Below are 12,802 nucleotides of genomic sequence, written 5' to 3'. Positions count from 1 at the left end.
CCCAGAGGAGCTTCAATAGCTTCGGAAACACCTTCTTTCGGACTGAATTTTCGGCTGGGTTATGCATCTTGTATTCTTCGAGGGTTCTTCTCCAAACTAGTTTCGTCAGCCCAAAGAATGAAGACTACTTTTTTCAAAATTCTATTTTATCATATTTCAATAATAACTTATATGCCCCCAGGACATAGCTTATATTCTTTGCCTTGAAGCCTGTGGGGGGAGTGTTCTACTTCTGTACATTAGTCTCTGGTATAGAGCAAATGTGAGAAAAATGGGTTATCTAAAAATTATGAGTCAACGTGCTAGGAGAAATGTTGGGCGTGGAAGGGGTGTTAGTCGCTCTCCAATCACTTTCAACTATTATAAATGGCCCTAGCCGTTCCAATTTCCAATCACATGATTAAGTTTCTACGACAAAACTTTCAATAAAAACCTTATATTCCCCCAGGGCATAACTTACAACCCTTGCCCTGAGTGCTGGGGAGGAGGTTGTCATTCTCGAAGACCTAATTTCCAGAACTTTCTACTGCGTTGAACAAAATGGCTATCTGAAAATTTTGATTAGATTTGTCATCCTTAAATACATAATTTCCTGAACTTTCAACTACGTTGAACAAAATGGCTATCTCTAAACTTTGATTAAATGTTTTTGGGGAAATGGTGGCCATAAGAGGGGGTTTAATTACTCTACTTACTTTCGACTATTAAAAAGGGCAATTTCAATTTCCAATCAAATGAGCCCTTTTTGAAGTTTCTATAACAACTTTCTATAAAAACTTTATATGCCCCCAGGCCATAACTTACAGCCCTTGCACTGAGGGCTCTGATGGGGTTATCATCCTAAAAGACCTTATTGCAAGAACTTTCCACTACGTTCAACAAAATGGATATCTCAAAATTTTGATTGGATGTGTTTATTAAAATGGTGGGCGTGAGAGGGGCGTTAGTCGCTCTCCAATCACTTTCAACTATTAAAACAGGCACTGGCCCTTTCAATTTCCAATTGAATGAGCCCTTTTGAAGTTTCTACACTTTCAATAAAAATCTTATACGGCCCCAGGGCATAACTTACAACCCTTGCCCTGAGGCCTGTGGGGGGGACGGATTGTCATCCTTAAAGACCTAATTTCCAAAACTTTCAACTACGTTGAATAAAATGGACATCTGAAATATTGATTGGATGTGTTTGGAGAAAAGATGGGCGTGAGAGGGGGGTTAGTTGCCTTCAAATCACCTTCGACTATTCCAATTTTCAATCAAATGAGCCCTTTTTCAAGTTTCTACTACAGAGATTTCAATAAAAACCTTATATGCCCCCAGGGCATAACTTATAACCCTTGCCCTGAAGACTGTGGCGGGGAGTGTCCTGCCCAAAGGTATAATTTCTTGAACTTTGAACTGCGTGGAACAAAATGGCTTTCTCAAAATCTTTATTGGATGTGTTTGGGAAAATGGTGGGCGTGAGAGGGGCATTAGTCGCTTTCCAATCACTTTAGACTATTAAAGAGGACATTAGCCCTTTAAATTTCCAATCGAATGAGCCCTTTTTGAAGTTTCTTCGACAACGCCTTCTATAAAAACCTTATATGCCCCCAGGGCATAACTTAAAACCCTTGCCCTGAGAGTTTTGGGGGAGAGTCCTCCTCAAAAATAAATTTATTATCTGGAAATCAACTACCCTGAACAAAATGGCTATCTCAAAATTTTTATTGGATGTGTTTGGGGGAATGATGGGCGTGGGGGGAGGCTAGTTGCCCTCCAATCACTTTTGACTATTTAAAAGGGCACTAGCCCTTTGAATTTCCAATCAAATGAGCCTGTTTTGAAGTTTCTAGGACAACGCGTTCTATAAAAAACCTTATTTGCACCCAGGGCATAACTTAAAACCCTTGCCCTGAGGGTTGTGAGGGATTGTTCTCCTCAAAAACATATTTTCTATCTGGAAATCAATTACGCTGAACAAAATGGCTATCTCCACATTTTTATTGGATGTGTTTGGGGAAATGATGGGTGTGGGGGGGGCGGTGGCTAGTTGCCCTCCAATCACTTTTGACTATTAAAAAGGGCACTAGCCCTTTGAATTTCCAGTCGAATGAGCCTTTTCTAAAGGTTCTACGAAAACGCCTTCTGTAAAAAACCTTATATGCCCCCAGGGCATAACTTAAAGCCCTTGCTCTTAGGTCTTTGGGGGAGTGTCCTCCTCAAAAACATATTTTCTATCTGGAAATCAACTACGCTGAACAAATTGGCTATCTCAATTTTGATTGGATGTGTTTGGGGAACTGATGGGTGGGGGGGGAATAGTTGCCCTCCAATAACTTTCGATTATTAAAAAGGGTACTAGCCCTTTGAATTTCCAATTGAATGAGCCTGTTTTGAAGTTTCTACGACAAGGCCTTCTATAAAACCCTTATATGCCCCCAGGGCATAACTTAAAACCCTTGCCCTGGGGGTTGTGGGGGAGTATCCTCCCCAAAAACATATTTTCTATCTAGAAATCAACTACGCTGAACAAAATGGCTATCTCAAAATTTTGATTGGATGTGTTTGGTGGAATGATGGGTGTTGGGGGGGGGGCTAGTTGCCCTCCAATCACTTTCGACTATTAAAAAGGGCACTAGAAGTCTCAATTTCCAATGAATGAACCCCTTTTGAAGTTTCTACGACGACCCCTTCCATATGAAGTGCCCTGCTCTAAAGACAAAAATGATAAATAGTACATTGTGCCAACATCGTTCTTCTATGCCCTCAGGGCATAACTTAAAACCCTTGCCCAAAGGGGTTTGGGGGAGTTTTTACCTTTTCAAAAACATATTTTCTATCTGGAAATCAACTACGTTGAACAAAATTGCTATCTCAAAATTTTGATTGGATGTGTTTGGAGGAACGATGGGCGTGGGGGGGGGATAGGTGCCCTCAAATCCATTTTGACTACTAAAAAGGGTACTAGCCACCCCAATTTCTAAGCGAATGGGCCCTTTTTGAAGTTTTTACGACAACTCCTTGAATACTAAGTGCCCGGGTATGGAGAGAAAAAAAAACACATTGTGCCCACATCCTCTTTTACTTAGGCAGCGCTAGCGCGCTGCCTATGTTAATAGTAGTTGGAGAAGATTTCAAACTAAGGAAAGAATTAGAATACCAATAGTGCAGAAGAAGAATAGCTGAAAATTAACACCTGAAATATAAAGAGAATAAAAGCTGGGAATGCATTGCACTGCCAAATGCTTTCAAAAGATTTAAAGCACAAATATAAATTCCAAAAAATTAGCTCGACAAACTCTTAGAATTGTTATTAGAAGAAGGGATACTAAAATACGATGAGGATGCTGACAAGCCCGAAAACCAAACTGGTTCTCTTTTTCATTAGTCTCATTAGCTAGGACTGTTCTGAATGTTCTCAATTACAATCTGCATTACATATAGTGTAGAAATATCTTCTTGGTTGGATTAGTTTCGGGCTAGATGTCCTCTAATGAGCTGAGAAGGGGCTATAGGAAAGAATTCAAAGAAAATGGGATGGAGTAAATGGTAAAGCTTTAATAGAATGGGACTTGAGGAGGGGAGTGCGAAGTTGTGTTGCCCTCAGGTAGTTTAGTGAGCTGTTTTGGTAGTAGTGTGACAACGTCCATTTAAAATTGTTTTGAAATAAACGACAATAAAAGACTTTCCTGTTCGAAGGGAAGATCTTGGGGAGTTTCGTGATAGTGAGAATTAGTAATCACTGGAGATGAATCACCACTTGAAAGAGAATATATTAAGCAAAACCGTGGTGTAAGCCTAGGACCCTAGGTATGCATAAGAAAACAGTTCTTGCTTCATAATATGTAGAATAATCCTAGTTAACGCATTTTGCAGGGGGAGAACCTTTGTCTTCACTTCTTTCCTTGTATATCCAATTTTTCTACACATTTCTAAATATTTGTGTCTATTCTCCAAGTCTTGAAAAGCGTTTGTAAACAAACGTCATCTAACCTAACTTAATCCAACCTAATTTATCATTATTTGTCTATTGACATGTTTTTTGAGAAATAATTACAGTGAAAGAAGTGAAGATAAAGGTGATCATCCTGCAAAATGTGCTAACTAGGATTATTCTGCATATTATGAAGTAAGAATTGTTTTCTTAACATGTTTCCTGATGTATAGCTAGGGTCCTACGCTTATACCAGAACCGTTACTGTTACCATTAGACTAAATCGTCCTTTTAATAAGAGCCTTCTTAATACTTTTTGTTTTTTTCAAATCACCTGTGTATTGCATGCTATGAATTTAAGACGATAAGGTAATTTAGACTTCAAAGTCTTATATCCGCTCGCTGTGACCTTTTAGTGCTCTTTTCGGTAAAACCTTATAATTGGGAAGGAAATCTGAAGGAAATATGGCTTTTGAAAGTGGCTTTTGAGAAGGAAATATGTTAAGAGAACAATTGTTACTTCATAATATGCAGAATAATTGTAGTTAACTCATTTTTGATGTGATTCCTCTATAATTTACCCCCTCCGCCTCCCCCTAATGTGCAAATATATAGCCGAAATTATATATTTTCCATGTATTTTCCGTTTGATTTCGTCAGCGTTGATTCAATTTACGGGTGAAAACAAGAGTGATGCACGGCAAGATGCTTCGGCCCAAATATAATTTGGGCTATATATTTGCACATTAGGAGGGGGTTTGGGGTAAAGTATAATTGAATTGCAGTTAAATGTTTTAACTGCGATTATTCTGCATATTATGAAGTAAGAAATGTTTTCTTAACATGTTTCGTTCTTAACAGTCCCAATTCTAGGCTTATACCCTCTTTTCAACTATAAATCTATGAAAAGCATGCTGAAATTATCAATGGCTTTGAATTGAGTCTTTAAACATCTCTCTACAATGTTGCCTGCGTCCTAGTTATAGTGGCGCCAATTGGGAGGGGGGTGCGCCAGTACCCCCTAGTTTTTGGCCCCTGCCTGGATTTTGAAAAACGCCTTTTTGGGGGAGTTTTACATTGAAAAGGTTCCTCTTTGTATTTCCTTTGAAAAAATTGGAAAATTAACCCAAAGTAAACTTTTTAAGTGCCATATGCTACTTTATGATGGCGATATCAATTTGAATTAATAAAAAATGATTAGATATAAAAATAGTTTTGAATGAGCGCAACGTCTCTCTACGATGTTGGCTGCGTGATAGTTCTAGTGGCGGGAACCAATGGAGGGTGCGCCAGTATCTCCTAGTTTCTTACCCCTTCTTAGACTTTGAAAAATACCTTTTTTGGAGTCTTTTAATTGGAAAAGGCCCTTTTTTGGTATTTTCATTAAAAAAAAACTGGGAAAAAAAATCCGAAGTACAATATTTGGGTGCCATATGGCACTTTATGATGGTGTTGTCAAGTCAAGTTTATAAAAAGCGATCAGATGTTAAAAGTAGCTTTTAAATAAGTCCTTAAACAGCTCTCTGTTTTTCCAGCATACCGCTATTGACGAAGCAGAAGAAGAAGAATAAGCAGAAGAAGAAAAAAAAGAATACGTCACTGCTACCCATGCAAAAAAGTGATTGTACATGTCGCCCAAGGCGGGGGGGGGGCGCTGTGAGTTTTTTTAAAGGGTTTGACAATAGCAATTCCGATGGTATATTTTCCGTTTTGAACCGAAGTTCTTTTCGAGGGGTTTCAGGCTTTTTTTCAAAATTATTGTGCATTTGTTTTCAAAATAATATTTTACTATTGTTATCAATCGAAATAATAGTTATCATTCCTGAATCAGCTATGAATGGCAATTTCTCACTAAACACTTTTTTTTAACGTCTATTTTAAGCTGTTGGTTACTACGGCCCGTGGTTTGCTCTTTACGAAGTTGCAGATATTAGTGGAATTTAAAAAAAATAACAGTATTATATATTATCGTAGACTATAGTATTATATATTCTTTTATATATATTCGTATACTTTTCAGGCAGTGGTGGATGCCAGATACTGGTGGTGCTAATGTCCCGGCATTGAATGACCTTCTTTCACCTTGGGGAATGGGTTTCAGTGACTTGGTCTTTGAGGGGGAGTTCCTTCTCTCCTCGAAAGACATGCATTATGCTTCCGGAACTACTATTTCCCATTTCCCGTCTTCTGGCACGTTGGTTACGCAGAGACTCAAAGTAAATGGGTGTTTTTTCTTTCTTTTTTCATCTTCTTTTCGTAATCTTTTTTCTTATTTATTTTTGTGAAATAATGAAACCCTATTCTCATTTTGCCGGTATTGTCAAGAAAAATGCAATTTTTAAAACACTAACTGAATAATTTGAGTAGTTCTGAAAGCTGAGTGAATGATTTTTTGTATTGTAATATGACCTTTGTACAAGTTTTATTGAATATAACAAAGCTTATAAAAGGTAATAAAGGTAATAAAAATAGACTACAATACATAAAAATTATGTTGCTTTTATTTACAATATATGATCAGAATGACCGTTTTCAATTGATTCTATTTTTGATATCTATTTATATTTATATAATTTTATATTTTTTTATAGTAAGTATGACGGTAATAGACCCTTAAGATCCGAACCATTAGTGCGGATGTCCATTTTATGGCCCTCAGCCAGGAAATGAATGGGGGGCGGGAGTTAAGTTGCCATATACTCTTACATGCCCTTCCTAAGTACCTTCCCCAGGTATCTCCATACACCCATTAAGGGCTGCATCGCCACGGGCTGAGCGTACAGAGTCAACCCACTGATCCCCGTCCCAAACCCAAATAACTGACCTCGCCAGGGATCGAACCCTTTCCCCTTGGGACAGAGAACTCTCAACCCAGCGCACGTCAACTTAGCCAGACGGCTCAATATTTTTTTATATATTTAATATTTTTATATATATTGATTATATTTTTCCACCATTGTGTATCTTAACTAGGTTAAGATGTGGGTTGAAATCCAATACTACCAACACTAACAACTCACCACAGCACCGTGCCGCCTGAGGCCAATACTCACTCCTCCTCCTGCCAACGCTCCTCCTCCACCACAATCTGTTCAAAGCATCAGTATGTACTCCCCCTCTCTCACGAAATAATTATTTCTTTTAAACGCTCTTATACCAAGGATGTCAGAATAAAAACAATTTTTGCCCCTGGACCTATCTTAGATCTATTAAGATCTAAAAACCATGGTTTTTTCCCGATTTTTCTTTTGCTGTTTCAAAATTTGAAGTTATTAGGGCAGTATCATATTTTTGTCAGTGTTGCCACATTGAGCCGTAAAAATTAAAAATAAAAACTAATTGGTTACATTTTTAAAGCGCTTTTCGTCTGTAAAAAGTCAAACATAAACAATCTGTTGATTCCCAAAGACAACTACACTTTAAAAAAACTGTATCGTCATAAGCGGTTTGTTGGCATATGTTTTTAGCTGATTATTTGCTGTTTTTCTACCCACGCTTCTCTTTTTAAATTCGGGGCCTGCTATTACCAAAAACTGCATATGGAGATCTTTTGCATGTTTTATATATATATATATATATATATATATATATATATATATATATATATATATATATATATATATATATATATATATATATATATATATATATATATATATATATATATATATATATATATATATATATATATATATATATATATATATATATATATATATATATATATATATATATATATATATATATATATATATATATATATATATATATATATATATATATATATATATATATATATATATATATATATATATATATATATATATATATATATATATATATATATATAAACACTTCGTTTTTGTAGGGGAGGCGTAGGAAGTTTTACGGGAGGCTATGGAGGTAAGATTAAAATATGATTTATTATGAGCGTATACTTCTCTTCAGAGGGTGCTGAAAGTCACTATAAAATTTCAAAGGACAATTATAATGAAATGTCGCTTATTTAGAACCAACTTTTTTACGAGAATATTTTTAGAAAATAGTACTACTACTGCTACCAACTCACCGCATCACCAAGCCGTCTGAGGTTAACTCTGCTACACACGCTCCTTCTCCATCCCAATCTACTTAAAACCTCCCTCTTTTCACCCTCCCAGGAAGTTCCCATTTCCCTTAAATATTTTTTACGACATCCTCCCGCCCCAACCGAGGACGACCTGTTTTTCGTTTAGCCCTAGACGCTTGGCCGAAAAGAAGAATCATCCGCAGATCGTGCCCTAGTCATCTCAATCTTTATCTCATTATACCCCTAGAAACCGGGATTGAACCACACTTTTCGCACAGCCTACTTTTTGAAATACGGTCAGTCAGCCGGGTACCCAGAAAAATCCATAGGCAATTTCTCTGGAAAATATCTAGCAAATCTTCCTTCGTTTTTTGGAGCGCCTATGCTTTAGAGTCATACTTGACCACTGTCATCACTGTAACTTCCAGTATTCTAATCTTGGTTCGCAGACTTATCTTACTACTCTTTCAAACCTTTTTCCCCTTCCTGAAGCCAATTGCTGACTCTAGGTGGGAGCATGGGGCAATCTAAGCCTGAAAATTTCTGCGGCGGGGGTAAAGTTCAAGGTAGCAAAGCTTGACCCTCCGTCTCTTGGTAGCATAGGAAATCCTTCGGCACACCTTAATGTGGTAAAGGGGTGTAAACATCGATAACCTTCACGCCCAGCAAGCTGATGGCTAATGTGCTGCATGGCAACCTTGAAAAGTGGTCCCCTTCGAGGAAATTACAGCCTAGTAAACGATACAGTATTTTCACTGGATTTTAAAAAATGCTCTTATCAAAAGAGGGGAGTGGGTGGCAGTTTGCCAAAATGTGATTTAAAGTTGAAACATGTAAGTGGTATTAGTCTTAATATCAATGTGTATATCTTACTTTCTGGACCAAGGCCTGAAGTGTTAGGAGCGATTAGAAGCGATTACCAGTGACTTAGAAAAAATATTAGAACTTACTAATTATTTACTAATTACTAATTATTAATTTACTAATTATTTACATATTACTTACTAATTACTAAAAAAATATTAGAACTTACCTGTACCTGTACTAAAGTACAGGTACACATGGGCGTAGGTAGCATTAGGCAGCATATTGTCTAGGGGGGGGCAGTCGATAGTGTGATGGAGTTTTACCAACTGCTTTTTCCAAACCATCTGCTTTTTCATCCATATCTAATGTAAATTTGAAGGTCTAGGGGGGGGCAGCTGCCCCCCCTCCTAACGCCCATGCAGGTACAGGTAAAGTACCTGTACTTTAGTTTGTAAGCTTCTGTTTGTGTACGAACAGAAGCTTAACAACAGAAGCGTTTACAAGTACGAAAAATTCTTATTTAAGAGAAGGATTTGTTGTCGTGATCCCTTGAAAGAGGTCTCAAAATAGGGACAAAAAACTTTTATTTTCTGAATACAGATTTGAAAACCTACAGGCAGTTCCTAGTCAACGGAAATGTCTGATGGAACCTTTTTTGATCAAAAAATAAGAAAAAAATGCTTTATATAGACTAAGGCTTTGAGTAGACTAGTTGAAAGCCTCAAATTCCAGGAACTTGCTTACCATCTTGCTTACTTACTAACTTACCAGTGTTTATGTCTTACTTTCAGGACCAAGGGGCTGAAGTGTTGGGAGGTGAGAGTAAATACTCTGAAGACGTTGCCATCCTCGGGTTTCATCAGGTGAAGCAAAAAGGAAAAGTTGTACTTTACGGTGACTCTAATTGTCTTGACAGCAGTCACATGCAAAAAGACTGCTTTTGGTTGCTTGAAGTTATTCTAGGCTATGTGAAAAATGGCAAAATCCCATTTACTCAACGTGAAGTAGTAATACCAGTTCATGGAATTCCTGAAAGATTAGCAGGCAATCAACTGCATAAGTATTCAAAAGTGCTTACCGCGAACTTAGGTGGCTCTGTGACGCGACCTTTACCCAACTGCCCAGTTCCCAAATATACTGTACCAGTGCCTCTAAATAAGTCAGCGCCAACGAACATCTACCAGCAACAGAAGTTATTATCCGCTGAAATGCAGTTCATCGTCGTTGATCCCCCGCGTCCTTATGAAGAAGAAGAAGTAATTAGCTGGGATGAATTACGAACATCAGAGAATCAGGAACATGTCAAAAACATTTTCGCTCGAGAAGTACCTCAAGTAGCCAAATCTCTTCTTGTCTTAATTAGTTTTGTGATGATGGTAATATTTTATGCGATGCATAGAAAAAGGACGAAACCCAAGAGAAGGAGACATAAAATCGGGAAGCCTGTTGGGAGTTCTAAAGTACCTGATGGAGGCTCAAAGGGCAGTGTAATAAAAGCTTAAAAATTAGAGTCGAATAGCGCGGGATTTTGTATAATGACAGGTGTCATATTCTACTTCAGCAGCCCAATTTCGTGCTGCCCGATAAAAAAAAGTCCATGTGTGCAAATAGTTGGTTCACTTTCGCTTCAGATTGAAGTTAGAAAAATTCGCACCTTCTTACGACAAAACAGTTGTTAAAATAAAATCTTCATTTATATTCACTGGTAAAATTGAACCGTTGCCAATCTCTTTATATGGGTATTCAAAGCAGCGTTATTGTTGTTGTTTTTTTTGTGTGTTTTTTTTTTTCTATATGTCATACGAAATGTGATTTCATAGATTTCCTGAATAATGTAGGCACCAGACCATATACATTGGCCAAAGAAAATGTTCATGCATGCATATATTTTGTTTATTTATGTTTCAGGTCAAAGTTGAAAAATTAATTTCTTCAGGCGAAAAAAAAATCGGGCTTAAATTAAATAGTCATGCTAATTCGCTAGTAAACTGTAGCAATGGCATTCTTTCAGGATAGGAGCATTTCTTTCTGGAACATTCTTTTTTTTTTTTTAATATGTTAAGGAAACCTCCTGAGTTTTGCTTTCTGTCAGACATGCCAACTGCTTTGAGCTAATTTGGGATGAGATTATACTAATACCGAGGTTTAGCTAGCGCTAATTTGAGCGAATCGGATTTTTCGTGGAATTATCTCACTGGCCGAAAAATTCGGATTGGCTCAGATGAGCGCCGGTTAAATTTCGCTGCTCGTAAAATCCCATTGTGAATGAGCCTTTAACGGTTCGCTTAGTCGTTTTTTCTTAACAACATTTGTCGTCTTTACTTTTGCTTGATATTTTAGTAGACATCACACTTTTTGCTTGATTATTTTACTTGATTATATGCGACGTAGTTTGTTTCTTGTCTAGCTTGATTTCTTTTAGACGTCGTATAAAAACGCTACGTATATCTTGAGCCTGAAAGGCTGAATAAACGCAGGGTTTATCCTATCGGCTGTTTTTTAGGCCAGTTTTTTAGTTTTAAATTTTCTAGATCTATGCTTGTTTCAATGTTTTTTCTACATTATAAATTTGTCTACCTCATCTTAGATTATTTAAGTTTAACTCTACAAAGCTGAATATTTCTCTGGGTTTGTGGAATTACCTGTTTGTGGACATGTACCTGTTACATGTGTGATGAGCTCATCCAAGTCACTTGACACGCATATTGACGGCTTTTCATAATACATTTCTACTTTGAAGGTCCACGTTCTACAAATTTAAAATATTGTAAAACACTTCTTTTTTGGTGAAATGGATGGGTTTTTTTTAGTGAAAGCAAAGAATGACATTAAATCCGAAAATGAACAAAAATTATCCGGTAATCGAGTTGGATAACGATTTGAATATCATGTGTCTGTCATATTCATGGTTATCCTGTATATAAGGAGGGCTGCCACCACCACCCCCCCCCCCACCCCTCCTAAACCCTCGCTCTTTTCTAAAGTTTACCGTTTATATCGCAATGCTCCAAGAAAATATTCTTTTACCTTTATTCCCTTTTACTGTCGATTTACTCTAGCTTTGTCTTTTGCTTTTCAAAATATTATATAAGGTTTTCGCAGGAAGAAGTATTTTACCCCCGCCCAGTCCATGATCTATGGGCTTAGGTTCAATTATCTATCATGCTGGATTGATGGGGCTCGCCATAAAGTTGGTACTTCAAGACAAAAATTTACTTTTGAGGCTTCAAGGACTCCTGTCCCCACAAAAATATTCCCTGACCTCCTCCCTAATACCTAGTCAGTAAGTATGTGATACTGGCGAACAGGATTTTGGAACAAAAATTCTCTTAGGGTCTAATTTGATGACAGTGGGTTATCTTCAATGAACATTTATGCACATTAATCTTAGATGGTAATAGTTTTCGTTTTACTGAAATTAGCCTACAATCTTGTCAGTTTCAATGATGTGAGTTCAGAAAATTTTTAATTTGTGGGTAAAAATTGTACGTCCACATGTTTAAAACTTCTGAGTTATCTGAAAGTAAGATAGTATATATATATATATATATATATATATATATATATATATATATATATATATATATATATATATATATATATATATATATATATATATATATATATATATATATATATATATATATATATATATATATATATATATATATATATATATATATATATATAATATTTATATAATATTAAAGTATGTTTTTATTTTGTCATTATGCTAAAACTAAAGGGCATATCTGACTTTTCATAATTTACAGCACAATATTTTTTTTAGTTTTTGCAGAATTGATTTTTCTTCAATGATTTAAGAACAAAAATTGCAATGTATGGCTACATAAAGTTGCTTTGGTTCTGGTATATAGATCTTAAAATAAAGTCAGTTAGTCTTCAAACTAAAGCGGCTGAAAAATTTTCTTTGTTGACATCATTACTGGACTTTTCTATCGTTTATAATTTAAGTTTACAACTTAGGATAGTTGATATGCTTTTCTGGA

General features: G+C 36.4%; 1 protein-coding gene across 1 annotated transcript in view; it reads left to right on the top strand.

Moving 5' to 3' along the window:
* The window catches only part of LOC148946343 (membrane-bound transcription factor site-1 protease-like), a 94,412-nt gene extending 82,079 nt beyond the window's left edge, over positions 1 to 12,333 (top strand). Inside the window, exons 13-14 of the mRNA XM_089098385.1 lie at positions 5,937 to 6,132; positions 9,584 to 12,333. Of these exons, the coding sequence (XP_088954511.1) occupies positions 5,937 to 6,132; positions 9,584 to 10,294 (907 nt within the window). The 3' untranslated portion in view covers positions 10,295 to 12,333. The remainder of the gene's footprint in view (positions 1 to 5,936; positions 6,133 to 9,583) is intronic.
* The last annotated feature ends 469 nt before the right edge of the window (positions 12,334 to 12,802 follow it).

Source organism: Artemia sp. Qi Xiang Cuo, chromosome 12 (assembly GCF_049724085.1).
Source record: "Artemia sp. Qi Xiang Cuo chromosome 12, ASM4972408v1, whole genome shotgun sequence".
NCBI classification, from domain to species: Eukaryota; Metazoa; Arthropoda; class Branchiopoda; order Anostraca; family Artemiidae; genus Artemia; species Artemia sp. Qi Xiang Cuo.
Note: the sequence above shows the minus strand (reverse complement) of the source record. Positions and strands in the feature narration are given on the sequence as shown.